This window comes from Chelmon rostratus, chromosome 11 (assembly GCF_017976325.1).
Source record: "Chelmon rostratus isolate fCheRos1 chromosome 11, fCheRos1.pri, whole genome shotgun sequence".
In the NCBI taxonomy this organism is placed as follows: Eukaryota; Metazoa; Chordata; class Actinopteri; order Chaetodontiformes; family Chaetodontidae; genus Chelmon; species Chelmon rostratus.
This window is the reverse complement of record NC_055668.1, coordinates 15,934,915-15,950,870: the sequence shown is the minus strand read 5'-3', so window position 1 is coordinate 15,950,870 and position 15,956 is coordinate 15,934,915. Positions and strand designations below refer to the sequence as shown.

Genomic DNA, 15,956 nt, shown 5'->3' with positions numbered 1-15,956 from the left:
ACGTTAAAATACACTTGTACTCTCTGTGTTGCTAATATTATGGCAGTTCCGGGAGGTTACGGCCCACTATAGTCTGCCCAGGTTACGAAAACAACTAGGTTACCATACAAAGCTGAACCGTCAAAAACATTACACAGCTAGCTTGCTTCAAATAACTGCCGTCTCAACCGTAGTTAGCTGGCTAACAGTAACTTTAATGCTAATGCCACTTGCTAGCTCGATTCTAATGGAGCAAACATGGCAGAGAGTTTAGGTAAACGTTACTCTCTCCTGGGTAGAAGTTTTCCCATTTCAGTGATGTTTTTCAACCGACATCACAGCGTCGTACACTCAAAATTAGGTAACCTAGCTTACTTGTTAACCGAGTAAATGTCAAGTGAGGGAACACAGTAATAAATGCCCCAAACATGACACTAAACGTAACGTTATTGGGGGTGATTATGAGTAGCTAAGTAGCCGTTGCCATGGTGTTCCTAACAGAGAGGGTCAGACAGAAACAGTAAGGCAAGTCGTGTTCGAGTGCAATCAATTTGATTGATTATCCACATTTACTAATACATTTTGAAAAGTCTGCAATTTACGTGTAAATTATCAATGAAGGGTTTTAATCCAGCTAGTCTGCAGTTGCAAACGTTAGTGATGCATTTTGTACGCCTTTGGCTGATCTGTGAACAATCAGTAAATGATTAATTACCCATTGATAAACTGATAAGTAACAACTGATGAATCCTGTAGGGTGTCTTATCAGACAGTGGCACTCAAAATATTATAAGACATGATAAGCACGATTATAGGAAATGATTTAAGGAAAGCTATGATCAGGTTGTTTTCTTAATGCAGAGCTATTCAGCTGTCATAAATAGCCAAGTTGCTTCGCTAATTTTAATTCAGACCCACTGTAATGTTCACAGCAAGCTGTATGGTAAAGCAACAAAATAAATAAATGAGTAGAAATAAATGCGGCATCATAAAACATGGTCAGGATGTTAATACTGTAACAGAACATAGAAGATCTGTACACTGCAAAAATACATCATTTGATTCCTGTTCTATCATGTGCAATAATGGAAATAAACCTTGAAAATAAGCATTGTAGAAGCAGTAATACTGTAATGGTACAGAAATTAAATTCCTAGCCTGGGAACATGGCACATTTCAGAGACAAATCTGTCTTTTCCCAGGTATAACAAAAAAAGGAAGTGAAAAATGTTAAAACATGCTTATAAGGCCAGCTCAAACTGTGAGTTGTCCATGGATTTGCACAGGGATGCGTTCAGATTAAGATGCTCAGATTACAACCACAACTTTCAATCCATTTTGCAAATAAAGCGCAATAAAGCCACTATAATGGTCTTTTCCAGATTCTGTCCTGTCTGCCTAAACTTTAGCAGGATGCTTGAACAGCTGACACTCAGCCTCAAAGTCACAGCCGTGGAGCAGTTCCCTGTAGTGCTCTTTGACGTCCTCGTAGAGCGGCATGGAGGTCCTCGGGGCAGTCAAACCGGGGAAAGTCACAGGCTTCTCATTGAGCAGCGGCTGCAGTCTCAGGTCTCCTCCCCCACAGTCGTATAGCACCAGGACTAAGTTCGCTGCATAGGGTAGCATGTGGCTGGTGCGGAAGGAGCGTTGGGTTTGTGAGGCATAGTTGGTGGACGTCAGGGCATCGCTGTCCTTGAAGAAGCCCAGGAGGGTAAGCAGCGGTAGAATAGTCTCGGCATGGCCCACCTGGACTGTCACAGCTTCAGTCACCTGCTGGCCCAACCTGACACACATGACAAACAACAACAGCTTCAGGTCTAACACAGAATGAGTTGTGTTCAAAGATGTCAAGAAGTGAAAATTTTGGTCAGCAGCCAAGGGAGGAAAATTGACAACCACATTGAAAATCTAAAGCAAAGAGCAATGAAAAGTGTTTACATGCATTTAAGTAACCGGGTAATGATGTCTAAGTGAAGGAGAGAACTGTCATTTTCTCTCCAGCCTTACTTAAATTGACATTGTGAATTGACTGTAATTAGGGAAGCAAAATTGTGGACTCATTTTGTCAGACTTAAAGGAAATAACTGTACATGAAAATACACAAGATTTAACAAAAACATAGTCTGCATAGTAACTGCATTTGCGAGAAACTTGTCTACCAAGTAATGTCTGAGTCGTTAGAAAAGGGACCACACCAAAAGGAAAGCAGTGCCTCTTGATCTCAACAACACACACTTGCACCATTTCGTGGCTGCATCTTAGACAGCTGTGTTGTGTTAACAGAAGTGGCTGCGTGAACAGATATTGCTGTGAATGCCCCGAAGTTTTTACATAGCATATTTGAACATTTATCACATCTTCTTTCTTGAGCATGCTGCTTAGCAAGTTTAGCTGCGTTCCTGTGCTTGACAGCTTGCCACCTAATTTTCCCTCACTGAACTAGGCTTCTTGCAGTACTGATTTACTCCCCTTTACAACCCCAGATCCTATACCAGGTCTTATTCTCTCTGTTTAGTTCCTGTACTCTACTCTGTTGTCGTACCACACACACAAACAAACCACCAAACAAACCCCTTCTTTAATTTCTACCTACCTACTTCTAGTGCACTTGCTCAGACCACACTCATCTTTGAACTCGGCCTTTATGTTAATCTCAACTTCACACCTGTAAAGTTTCATGGCTGCGTCTTACTTCATAAACACCTGGCAAAGTACTAAAAACCATTTCTGTACTAGTTCCTGCTTCTATATGTGTCTCCAGGACCACATTTTTGCTTTAATGACGCACACACGCAAGGTGAAAACAATACCGGCCAAGCTGTCACAACTGGTAATTATAATGGAGCAAGAACACTGCATTCAACTGAGTACGTGTCTTGCGCTGTATGTTGGACTTCAACCAGCTGAACGGGTTTTGACTTGTTCCTTATGAGTTCTTTACTTGTTTGACATAGTGCTATCACATATTCACTGAGATTCAACTGATACATTCAGTCACACACACAGACCATCTCACCCTCAGGTTAGCCTCCAGGGCTATACTGGCCCTGTCAGTATCAGTACAATTATTATTAACAACAATTATGTATCTGGGATTATTCTACCAATTATTTTCTTGATAAATTGTTTAGTCCATGAAATGTCAGACAATACTAAAATAAAAAAAAACATAAACTAAGCTAAAAAAAAATGCCCATTACACTTTCTCAGAGTTGAAGGTGACGCTCCAAGTGTCAAAAACCCAAATATACTCAGTTTAAGTGATATCAAGCACAGAAAAAGAGCAAATCTTCACATCGAAGAAGCTGTAAATGGAGAATGTGTGGTGATTTTGCCTGATAAATGCCTTCAAAGATGAACCAATAATCAAAATTGTTTTTAATCGATACACTCGGCCAGCAAATTGATTAATCAACTAATCATTTCAGTTCCACTTGTTAATGAACTGAAATAGAGTAAGACACGCAGAGTGTGAGGCTGGTGGTGTTCTATCTTTTTCTTGTTGTCAACAAATGCCACGAAAAGACCAAACCCAACAACGAAGTGATCTGACTAACAAGAAATGTCTGTGCTTTCTGTCTTAAGCTTAAATGAACAGTCTCGGGCTGAGAACCAAATACTGAAAGAATGTTGCAAAGCGTTAAGAGACAGAAGAGGGCATCGCTGGTTTTGGTCCTTTTATGAGTTTTGTTCACAATAAGAAAAATACAGAGCAACACCACCCTCCTTTTTTTTTTGTACTGAAAGACACTAAAGTTTTACTCACTTGAGCTCGCCGGCTGCTTTGTCCAGTCGACTGAACAAATCATGGAAGAGGATGCAGCTCGACTTGCTGTTAATATCGTAACCATAGCCTCTTTTCCAGAATTGTTTCAGGTCATTTGCATACTCCATAACCTGTTGAACAGACAGCACAAATCATTGCCATTCCGGATGTGACGTTAAAGGTCGAAGGTTTTGCTATGTGAGGTACCATTTCAGGCTACCTGAGTGTTGGGTCAGCTTGTAACACAAGCCACAAAACACTCTTTGTGTCATGAAGAACAGTAAACAGCTTCTCAGTGAATGAATACTATGGAAAAGCAGAGAAAGCATTACATACTACTCAGTCTTTCTTTAACTTGACCTTGCAAACCTTTCTTCCCTTTTTATTTAATGTAATAATTGTTTACAGTGCAGACTGCATGGGAGTAAGGAAAGCAACACATGTAATAATGGTTATCTAGGTGTTAATTTGCAGCCCCTGTCCAGGATTAAAAACAAACAAGTAGAAAATTCTTGTAGCCCTACTAAAGTGTCTTTGGTGAAGTTGTTCTTCCCAGGATTTGAATGTCTTAGACTGATTTGGTTCTGGATTCATCTCAAACGATTAGACAGGTCTGTTTGTTAGCTTCATCTGTTTGTTTTTCTACTTAAAATCTTACTGTTTTACGTCTCTTGCAGGCTTGCCAGTGGTAGGTCCTGTTTTTATGGTAGCAAAGTTTAATCAAATCATGTGCTATTCACTGACAAAGACGTAACCTGATAAGGATTGTGGGTACAGGAATGACCTTATTGTGTCCCCCCCCTCCAATTCATAAGAGTGATGTGTCTTGTTGCAAGGCATCTAATGCTACAATTAGATGTACAATGAATACCAGCATAAGATGAGCACTTGAGGTTACTGACCCTAAAACATCTCCAACCCTCATGATACAATCTTAGCGAAGTGTTTTCAAAGATTTAATTGCACAGACATTTGATGACACTTGCACTTTAAACCAACAGTCATTTAACAGCCTAGTCCTGTACCTGTGCATCGACCTCATCGAAGAGCCGACACCAGGGAGAGTTCACAGTCTTGATGGCAAACTCATAAGCACACAAGTAAAATGCAGCCTCTGCCATATCTGGAGGAGAAAGGTTGCAGTGAAATGTTAATAAGCCATGAAATCAAACAAGCCAGTCAGCCATTAAAACAAACACAATTAGAGCACTGAGACGAGACACAAGTTATCCTGAAACTTAAAAACCATGTGTGTTGCATAATTACTGTACCGGTTTGAGGCCTACGACTCTTCTTTAAGGCCACAAATAAACTCAACGTTGGCTACGGCTCAGAGGAGTTCAATACATATTAAAATTCAATACAAATTAGAGAACAGCTCCACCTACTGTGCAAATAGTCACTGTGAAACATGACTAATGAAATGTTCTGCATATATACCCACCAGTACTGTCTGCTTTACTATTAATAATACTCTTTGTGTTTATCATGCCATTAAATATTTAAGTGGGAGGGCTTACAGGCAAACACCTCCTCACTCCCTGACTCTCTGTACCCGCTTCAAGTTGCAGACAGGCCAAACGGCTCTATGGACAACGCCATTGCCTGAGCCATCCACACTGCCCTCTCCCACCTGGACCAGAGGAACACATATGTGAGAATGCTGTTCATGACCTATAGATCAGCGTTCAGACACTGTGTCCTCCAAGGTCGCCGTCAAGCTCAGACATCTGAGACTTGATGTTCAGACAGAGACCCAAGGCTGTGTGGACAGGCTGCACCACATCCTCCACCCTGACTTTAAATGCTGGAGTCCCTCAGGGCTGTGTGCTCAACCGTCTCCTGCACTCCCTGTTCATGCATGACGACGTGGCCATCCACAGCTTCAACACCATCATCACGTTTGCTGGCGACATGATCAGCCTGAACACGCCGGCACAACGCCAGCAAAACAAAGGAGCTAATTGTGGACTACAAGAAGCAATCGGGAGAAGGACATTTCTCCGTCTACATCAATGAGACGATGGGGGAGAGAATAGGCAGTTTCAGGTTCTGCGGGGTTCACATCTGAGTGGACCGGGCCATGGCCCACCCCACCAACACCACCACAGAGACAGCAAGACAACCACTCTTCCTCCGCCACAGGTTGATTTTATTACTTTATATTAATTCATTTTATATGATATTCTTGTATTTAAGCAATGCACTATTTCTTGTCTTAGGTCTGAGTTTCCCATTTTTACTTGTGTGATTTTGTTTTTAGACATACCATTAAAGCGTAGTTGAAGCGAGCCTCAGAATTACGAATTTCAATGCCAATGACTTCTTGTTCTTCCTGTTGTGTATATGACAAAACAACATCTGAACGTAAAGTACTTGAAATCAAGAATCAAGACTATTTGCACTATTACTTTAACATAATATGTAAATATTTTTGCATGTACATATGCATATATCTATCTATGTATATATATATATATATGTGTGTGTGTGTTTGTGTGTGTATATATATATATATATATGTGTGTGTGTGACAGCAGCCACCCCCTGCACCTAGAGTTTCAGAACTTACACTTCACAGCTGAAGTTCAGGGCAGCCCAACCACACTCTGTAATATTGCTTTGCTTTACTTTTAGTAGTACTCTGTGTTTTACTTCTCATTATATGTTGTATTTATTGCCTTGTGTGTGTTCTTGGATATTGCGTGAGGTTGCATGTTATTACTGTTTCACTGCTGCAAAGGAAAATCACCCCTCTCGGGACAAATAAAGTTTGATTTGATTTGACTCGACTGTACATCTTCCTTATAATTATAAATTAGTTTTCCCTTTTATTGCTTCCTTTAGTACTACTTTTATATACTTTGTTCTGTTTTACTGCCTTCTGTATTTTATTGTAGAATATTTGTTTATACATTTTCTGTGTGTGTAGTGTGGGCGAGGAGCTAAAAGCTAAGCCTTGATGCTTTAAACTGTGGTAATTAGTATGTTTGTGTTTTTTTTATTTAAATAATTGATCTGACCACTCCACCACTGACCATCTGTGATGTTAGGGTACGGGACTCCGAGACGGTCTGCGATCTTCTCCTGGACCCTCCTCATCTCTGGTCCCTGCCTGAACCTGTCCACCTCGGACAGAGCTGACGGGTTGTTATCAACTTCCTCCACGAACCTGGTGCACTGGTCAAAAAACCTCATCAGAGCATCATTCACCGCATGGTCAAAATCCTGATCTGGCCAGGAAAAAGAAGGAACAGGGTTATACTGAAAATGCATGTGAGTGGCAAATCCTGATCACGTCATCACGGTCATACCTGTGATGGCCCACAGCTCTGTCAGCCCCGCCTTGAAGGACAGCGTGCTGTTGACGCACCTGTGCTTTGAGCTGGTTATGAACCGGATGAATCCACCTCGCAGGTTCTCCTCTGAAATCATTGAGGGGAACAGCTTTGACAGCCTGACGGCCAGATGCTTGTGGTCGTTCACACCTTTCTGGACGAGCCGGCCGTCCATGTCCTCGGTGTACCACATCGTCCACTGGGTCTGGATTTCACGCAGCCAGCTGTCTTTGCCCGTCGCGCCGCTCTTGACCAGCTCGTAAAGCTTCTGCATCTTCTTGACGTTTTTACTCGTCGGGTACCTTGTGCCGTGTCTTATGATGGCGGTTAGATGAATTTCGCGACATTGTGCGGACGGAGGCTGCAAAATAGATCTGTTTACAGCGAGTATGTCCTCTATGAGATACGGGTTCACTTCCTCGTACCTCCCTTTCGTGGTGAAATACTTGGCGATTGCTGGTATGTTTGGGTTGTCCTTAAGATTCACATCGTTACGAAAGCAGCAGCTACAGTCGAGTGTGGTGGTGAAATAAAGAACAATAACTTTCCAAACAGTGGTCGACATGATGCAGCCTGGTAGGTTGTGTATATGGCCGCGTGCATCCACAACTCGGGACCGAAAATGAGTGACGTCACCTCGCTCAGACTCTCCCACCAATCACAGAGGCGCTTAGCAGCTCGAGAGGCCTGTCCCGGAACTTTTATATAATTGACTACAATGGACGTTGACCACTTTTAACCATGTTACTGACCTGCTTTTGTACAGCTTCTAAAGAGGCCTATCCATAAAACTCTATACATGTTAGTCCTGCAGCGCTGGATGTAGCTCCTCTATCAATTTTATAAACATTAACACCCCCGACTTGACCATGTTTGAAGAAACACCGGAAAACATGCCCTATAGTCAGTGGAAGAAGGACTCTTACTTATGTAAAAGTAGCAATACCAAAGTCAGAACAGCATTTACACTATTGCACAGTAATAAATATATATGTGTCACAGTAGAATACCAGTATATATGCATAGGTGGAGTACTTAAAGAGAAAAAGTATTATTGCACAAGTTAATTCGTGTATAATAAATCACACATCAGTGCAAAAGCAGTCTGAATATGGAACCAGTGCTACATTAAGCAATGCTGGAGTTGAACACTCTGACAGCTGTTGGTATGAATGACCTGCGGTAGCGTTCCTTCTTGCAGAGTGGATGCAGCAGTCTGTTGCTAAAGGAGCTGCTGAGGTCCCCATAATTAAGTGAAAGTACAAAAGTGAAAGTACACATCGTGCAGAATGACCTATTTCAGGATAATGTTTTATTATATTATTGCAGAATAATTATTGATTCAAAAATGTGTTGATCACTGTAAAGCTGCAGATGGTAAATGAGCAGCTATTTGTAATTACTTTATATATCCATCCATATCAGACATTATCCATAATAATACATCATAATTTATTTGTTTTTTATATTTTGTATTATCAATCTGGATTTGCAAAGTACGTTAAGTTATTAAATGAGTGTATTGGAGGAAAAAGAACAATATAACCTCTGAAATGCCGTGCAGTAAAAGCAGCAGAAAATGGAAATAGTCAAAGCACCTCAGAGTTGTACTTCAGTTGGAGTGCATTGTGAGATTTGCTGCACTTGTGTCAGTACTCTTCAGTGGTGGAAGAGGTGCTCAGGACTGTTACGTCGGTCAATGCACTAAAACCGCTGTTAAACCACTGTCAGCTATATTTACTTGGTTTTGCAAATCTGCCTTTGTGACTGATATATTATTATATTTAGCATCGTTAATACTGATGCATCAAAGTATAAGCACTTTATTGCTGTAGCTAATTGAGGTGGACCCTCTTTTAACTATGCTATATATCAATATGTATATACCATTGGGTAGTTCCACACAGTGTTTCCAACCAAGATATTGGGCCCCTACAAAGGGTTAAAGGATACAATTGAGGGGTTGTTAGATGATTAACGAGGTAGGAAAGAAGGAAAAACAAAGTTCTGATGCACAATTTGTTGCAACTTTTCTCTAATCTATGCTTTTTAGTGTTGGAAATGTTTACCTCTTATCTAAATTAGAAGTTTGGTGGGTAAATCTCTTGAACTTTGAAGAAGAGGCCCCAACTAGACACTGCTGACAAACCAAAATCGTGTGAGCCATTGGTTTAATCTTTAACAGTGTGTATTTTTTATGTAAACGTTTAATCTGAAAAGTAGCCAGTAACTGAAGCTCTCAGTAAACACAGAGGATTAAAAAGCTTAGTACCTCACTCTGAAATGTGAGGGAGTACAAGCATAACAGAGCATAGAATATATAAATACCCAAGTAAAGTACAAATCATCATCAACAGTGTCAATAGATATAGTACTTGAGTGTACTTAATTACATTCAACCACTGTTGTTCTCTTCCTCTTATTTTAGTCGACATTCTGCCATTAGTAATTGTATATTATTTTATTGCTTTAAGTCATTCTATGAAAAAATCTAGATACAATTTCACATGAAAATATTTCAGTATAAACTAGTTTACGGCAAAAAGTGAATGCAGATCTGAATTTTATTGCTATTAATAAACGTGGTTTTTTTTAAAAAAAACAGCACATATCTTAATTTTTAATTCAGTGATTCATAGAACACATGAGTGCTTCCTGAAAATGTTGATGACAGGAGGACAGCCATATTTAATTTTCAAAAGGAGAACAAAAAAAAAAGCTTTTTCAAACAGTTTCATTTTTGTAGTAAGAACATATTGCATATATTACAAATAAAAGCAACTACAACTCCAGAACCACCTCTAGATTCTTCCCTGTCTGCCTAAACTTTAGCAGGATGCTTGAACAGCTGACACTCAGCCTCAAAGTCACAGCCTTGGAGCAGTTCCCTGTAGTGCTCTTTGACGTCCTCATAGAGTGGCATGGAGGTCCTCGGGTCAGTCAAACCGGGGAAAGTCACAGGCTTCTCATTGAGCAGCGGCTGCAGTCTCAGGTCTCCTCCCCCACAGTCGTATAGCACCAGAACTAAGTTTGCTGCATAGGGTAGCATGTGGCTGGTGCGGAAGGAGCGCTGGGTCTGGGAGGCGTAGTTGGTGGATGTCAGGGCATCGCTGTCCTTGAAGAAGCCCAGGAGGGTAAGCAGCGGCAGGAGTGTATCTGCATGGCCCACCTGGATGGTCACAGCTTCAGTCACCTGCTGGCCTGACCTGACAAAGGACAAACAGGGTTCAGAATTTAACAAAGCTCCTGCTGCAACACTGAGGGAGCTGTATTTCATAAGTTAGTTGAACTAAGGGATAGAACACAGACTAGTCTTTAGGGCACTTCACCTTTAATAGATCTAGATCTTTCTCTTTGTCAAAATGATGAAACTTACCAATAGGGTGAAAGACCAAAAACAACAGCAAAACAAACACAACTAAAGGACAAGCAGATAAAATCACTGGCACTTGTGATTGTTTCATCTATTCCACGCAGGGTTTTCATCAAGGTCTTCAGCAGGTGTATTTGTACGGACTGCAGGTCACTTCAATAGTTCACTTACTTGTTCTCGCCAGCTGCTTTGTTCAGTCGGCGAAACACGTCATGAAAGAGCCTGCAGCTTGACTTGCTGTTAATATCATGACCGTAGCCTCTTTTCCAGTATTCCCTCAGGTCACTGGCGTACTCCATAACCTGTTGGCAGATATCCCAACTGAGCAGTCTGTTTCGCATTCTGCCAGATGAGGTTTCAGGCAGCATCGGGTCAGTTTGTAACACAAGCCACAAAACGCTCTTTCTTATACGCACAATGCCAAAGGGTTTCTCAGTTAATGAATAGAATGACAAAACAGAGAAAATAATACACTGTGATGCTTATTTTTCTTCCAAATGTATAAACTGGAACAAGCCCCTGAAGTTGTTTTTTTAATAAAGTTGATATTATATAAAGTAATTAAGACACTTATTCATATTCCTAGAAAACAAGCAACAGTGTATGTAGATGATTTATATAACGCTGAGGGCACAGAGTACATCTGGCCTAGATTTGACAGAGCTGTTTGTTTGCATTGTTGTGTTTGTGTTGGATCCAATAGTGGGTTTAGTTTCCGTGCCCCTACATGACCTAAGTGCCCATCTTTTTGACCTTAAATGACAGTCTGATCTGATGAAGTTCCTCTCTGGTTGACCACTTTGTTGTGACGTTGTAGCGAAATAAAACCTAAAGATAACCCTTACACTAACCCTGTGTTCTTCCTACCCCCTTGTGTACCTCTGTGCTTCTTTTTAAAGTTCCTGTTCTGCATGTGGTATTAAATAGCCTAATAAATTAATGTGTGATGGTGGAATGGGAGACAAATTTGCTGGCAAAGTTGCAGCGTGAGAGTAATGTAGACATGTTGAAATGTAGGTCTGTTTCAACAGGAAATTTCAACAGGAAAAGTTGTGTAATAAATTAATCATGGCTGGATTCCATTTAGCTACTCCAGTTCCGGGGTCCTGGTATTGTGCATGCTTATGCTGGCTCACTTGTAACTTGCTGACACTTGACTACAACAGAGCCAGTGTTAATGTTATTAGAAACACCTGTGCTGTTTCCATTGTGACAAATTAGGTCTCACTGCAATAAATGACCCCATGTATATAGAAGGTGAAGGAAATACCAAATTTCTGACTTATGCAACTTCATTAAGGGAAGCATTTGATGCCAGCTGATCGCTAATTGCTCCTACCTTTGCATCGACCTCATCGAAGAGCTGACACCAGGGGGAGTTCACTGCCTTGATTGCAAACTCATAAGCACACAGGTAAAACGCAGCTTCAGTCAAATCTGCAGGAGAGAAGCGGATGTAAAACATTTGGAGGTGAAATAGCAGAATTTGCAGCCTTTTTAAAGTCTGAGATGACATCCTTGAATAACAAACTGGAAAGCACTTAGACTTAAAAACTACTATCTTCGAATACTACCATTGCTCCGACAGCAGTTTGTCTTAATCTTAAAACTGAACCTAGGTAGCCATTGCTTGTTTAATTATTACACTTTGAAGCCTTTCAAGGCCACACATGAAAAGGCTCACTACAACCCTCCTTACTTTCAAAATAGAAAACAGCTCCACCCAGTGGACACTGACAGCTATTTTTTGTCTATTTTTTTGATGTATAACAGCCGATATACAGTATGTAATCAATATGCACTGATATATAGCCTCTTTCAGGCCCTGATACAGATTTAATAGTGTACATTTAAAGACATAATTACTCAAGAATTGGGAATTATTTTTTTTATATGAGGATCTGTAACATATCTGGCACACATATAGTCTAAATCAGTCATTTAAGAGATGCAGTTTACAGTACAGGACCATTAATAGCATGGATCCTTGGGAGTTATGATAATTGTTAATACTTTAGAATCCATGCACACAACCCAAAGTTTAAAAAGGTAGGGTTTGTGTAGATTTGACCATGTGTGATGAGACTGTATGGGACTCGGAGACGGTCTGCGATCTTCTCCTGGACACTCCTCATCTCTGGTCCTTGCTTGAACATGTTGACCTCTACCACAGCTGATGGGTTGTTATCAACTTCCTGCACAAACCTGGTGCACTGGTCAAAAAACCTCATCAGAGTATCATTCACCACGTGGTCAAACTCCTTATCTGGGCAGGAAGAGAGGAACAGGTCATAATGAAAATACATGTAAATCATAATGTTGTGGCATAGCATCAAGGTCATACCTGTGATGGCCCACAGCTCTGTCAGCCCCGCCTTGAAGGACAGCGTGCTTTTGACACACCTGTGCTTTGAGCTGGTTATGAACCGGATGAATCCACCTCGCAGGTTCTCCTCTGAAATCATTGAGGGGAACAGCTTTGACAGCCTGATGGCCAGATGCTTGTGGTCATTCACACCTTTCTGGACGAGCCGGCCGTCCATGTCCTCGGTGTACCACATCGTCCACTGGGTCTGGATTTCACGCAGCCAGTTCGCTTCACCTGAGGCATTGTGCAGGACGATGTTGTAGAGCTGCTGCATCTCCTTGATGTTTTTGGTTGTTGGATATCTTGTGCCGTGTCTTATGATGGCTGTCAGATGAATCTCTTGACATTGTGCGGACGGAGGCTGCAAAATAGATCCGTTTACAGCAAGTATGTCCTCTGTGAGATATGGGTTCACTTCCTCGTATCTCCCTTTTGTGTTGAAATATTTGGCAATAGCTGGTATATCCAGATTGTCCTCAGGATTCACATTGTCGAGTAAACAGCAGGAGATGATGAGGAAATGAAAGACAACGAATTTCCAAAGAAAAGTCAGCATGATGCACTCAGGGGCTTGAAAGGCAGCTGTCCCTAAAACTATGGCAGACTTGAAACTTGTGTGACCGCGTCCAAACAGGGGCTGTGCAGAGTCCAGTCCAGTTTGTTTACCACCGTTTACCCCAGCAGCATAACCTTAAATGTAACACATTTTGTGCTTGCTACTAACATCAAAAGAAAAATAAAAACAGTTAGAATGGAAAATGAATCAGTCTTGTCAGGTTATAAAGGCATCTTAATGTGTGTATATATATATATATATATATATATATATATATATAGCCTAGATCTGAATGAATAAAATATTCTTATTAAATACTTTGTTTTTTACATAGTTGAGTGTGCTGACCACACAATCACACAAAAATGATCAATGGAAATTGAAAAAAAAATTCCATTGATTATGAATAAATTTCATGAAATGAAATGAAATTTATTAATCCATTTGGATTTGGAGTCACACTCAAAAATAAAGTGGAAAAGCCCACTACAGGCTGATCCAGCTTTGATGTAATGTCCTTCAAACAAGTCAGAATGAGGGTCAGTAGTGTGTGTGGCCTCCACGTGCCTGTATGATCTCCGTACAACGCCTGGGCATGCTCCTGATGAGGTGGCAGATGGTCTCCTGAGGGATCTCCTCCCAGACCTGGATTAAAGCATTCGCCAACTCCTGGACAGTCTGTGGTGCAGCGTGGCATTGGTGGATGGGGCGAGACATGATGTCCCAGATGTGTCCAATTGGATTCAGGTGTGGGGAACGGGCGGGCCAGTCCATAGTATCAATGCCTTCATCTTGCAGGAACTGCTGACACACTCCAGCAACGTGAGGTCTAGCATTGTCTCTAGGAGGAACCCAGGGCCAACTGCACCAGCATATGTGTGGGTTGTAGAGTCCGTCTCATGCTACCACTAGAGTGAAAGCACCGCCAGCATTCAAAATTGACCAAAACAGGAACTGAGAAGTGGTCTGTGGTCACCACCTGCAGAACCACTGCTTTATTAGGGGTGTCTTGCTAAATACCTATAATTTCTACCTGTTGTCTATTCCATTTGCACAACAGCATGTGAAATTGATTGTCAATCAGTGTTGCTTCCTAAGTGGACAGTTTGATTTCACAGAAGTGTGCCTTGGAGTTACATTGTGTTGTTTAAGTATTCCCTTTATTTTTTTGAGCAGTGTATATATCTATATCTATTTCTATATCTATATATATATGTGTGTGTGTGTGTGTGTGTGTGCGTGTGTGTGTGTGTGTTTATATATATGCATGTATGTATATGTGACAGCAGCAGCCACCCCCTGCACCTAGAGTTTCAGAACTTACCTTCAGGTTGTCGCTTTAAATACACTTCACCAAAACCATCAGAAACAAACACTCCTCCCCACCTCAAGCCATTTCACAGCTGAAGTTCAAGGCAGCCCAACCACACTCTGTAATATTGCTTTGCTTTACTTTTAGTAGTACTCTGTGTTTTACTTCTCATTATATGTTGTATTTATTGCCTTGTGTGTGTTCTTGGATATTGTGTGATGTTGCATGTTATTACTGTTTCACTGCTGCAAAGGAAAATCACCCCTCTCGGGACAAATAAAGTTTGATTTGATTTGACTCGACTGTACATCTTCCTTATAACTATAATTCAGTTTTCCCTTTTATTGCTTCCTTTAGTGCTACTTTTATATACTTAGTTCTGTTTTACTGCCTTCTGTATTTTATTGTAGAATATTTGTTTATACATTTTCTGTGTGTGTAGTGTGGGCGGGGAGCTATGGCTGCAGTCCAATGTACAATCCTGTATATATAACTTTGTTTTAATGTCTTACAGTATCACTGTAAACTTGTTTTCTAGGGAGATGTCTTGGTTGTGATGTGACAACACCTCTGGTAGGTATATAAAAACTCATTATCACACTCCCAAACAAGATAAGATAAGATAAGATTTTCTTGCTCCCACACTGGTGAAATTCAGTTGTTATAACAGGAACAAAAAGAAGATGTAGAAAAAAAGAACAAAGAAGAAAGTAGAACAACAACAACAACAACAAATATACAAAATCAAATCAGCTATGGAGGCTATGTACATTTTATATATACTGTACATGAGGAAAATGTGAATAATAAAACACAGGGTATTTGGGTTATTGCACAGTAAAAATCTATATATAATGCAAAATAAGTTGCACAGATGTAATGGATATTAACATATGATGACATAACTAATGAAGTAGTGCAAAAAGTAGGTTTGTGATGGTCTGATGTGAAACAACATCAACACAGTGGTTTGTTCAGTCATTTCATTTTAACTGCTTTTGGATAAAAGTCACACGATTAAGCTCCCACCACGTTCCAGTGAAAGAACTCATCAAGCTGCAGCATTAAATGGATATTCTTGTCATTTATTTCCCATCCACTCCACATTATGCCTATCTTTATTCTCTCTTGTCTGCAAGTTATTTTTTCAGACACAAGATGCTGTTTAGTAGAAAATCAGTCTTATAGGTGCAATTCACTTCATCATTTTATAGCCTTATACCTCATATTTAACTCATATTACCCTACCCATTGGTAAGAAGTC

General features: G+C 40.6%; 2 protein-coding genes across 2 annotated transcripts; both read right to left on the bottom strand.

The window, feature by feature from the left end:
• Positions 1-553: 553 nt before the first annotated feature.
• Positions 554-7,688, bottom strand: LOC121613824 (multiple inositol polyphosphate phosphatase 1-like). Its single transcript, XM_041947478.1, has 5 exons — positions 7,060-7,688; positions 6,784-6,978; positions 4,771-4,868; positions 3,746-3,876; positions 554-1,762 (listed from the first exon to the last, which is right to left on the bottom strand). Exons 1-5 carry the CDS (start codon positions 7,646-7,648, stop codon positions 1,378-1,380), a joined length of 1,398 nt encoding a protein of 465 aa, XP_041803412.1. The 5' UTR covers positions 7,649-7,688; the 3' UTR covers positions 554-1,377.
• Positions 7,689-9,904: 2,216 nt separating this feature from the next.
• On the bottom strand, positions 9,905-13,380 carry LOC121614285 (multiple inositol polyphosphate phosphatase 1-like). Its single transcript, XM_041948099.1, has 5 exons — positions 12,801-13,380; positions 12,528-12,722; positions 11,796-11,893; positions 10,628-10,758; positions 9,905-10,289 (listed from the first exon to the last, which is right to left on the bottom strand). Exons 1-5 carry the CDS (start codon positions 13,378-13,380, stop codon positions 9,905-9,907), a joined length of 1,389 nt encoding a protein of 462 aa, XP_041804033.1.
• Positions 13,381-15,956: the final 2,576 nt, after the last annotated feature.

Excerpts from the sequence above, each read along its gene's own strand:
- LOC121614285 (XM_041948099.1), bottom strand. The coding sequence starts at position 13,380 with ATGCTGACTTTTCTTTGGAAATTCGTTGTCTTTCATTTCCTCATCATC. Across the intron at positions 12,723-12,800 it reads AGAGCTGTGGGCCATCACAG|ATAAGGAGTTTGACCACGTG; the intron begins GTATGACCTTGA and ends CTTCCTGCCCAG. Across the intron at positions 10,290-10,627 it reads AAAGCAGCTGGCGAGAACAA|GTCAGGCCAGCAGGTGACTG; the intron begins GTAAGTGAACTA and ends GTCCTTTGTCAG.
- LOC121613824 (XM_041947478.1), bottom strand. The coding sequence starts at position 7,648 with ATGTCGACCACTGTTTGGAAAGTTATTGTTCTTTATTTCACCACCACA. Across the intron at positions 3,877-4,770 it reads TCGATGAGGTCGATGCACAG|GTTATGGAGTATGCAAATGA; the intron begins GTACAGGACTAG and ends TCTGTTCAACAG. Across the intron at positions 1,763-3,745 it reads AAAGCAGCCGGCGAGCTCAA|GTTGGGCCAGCAGGTGACTG; the intron begins GTGAGTAAAACT and ends CATGTGTGTCAG.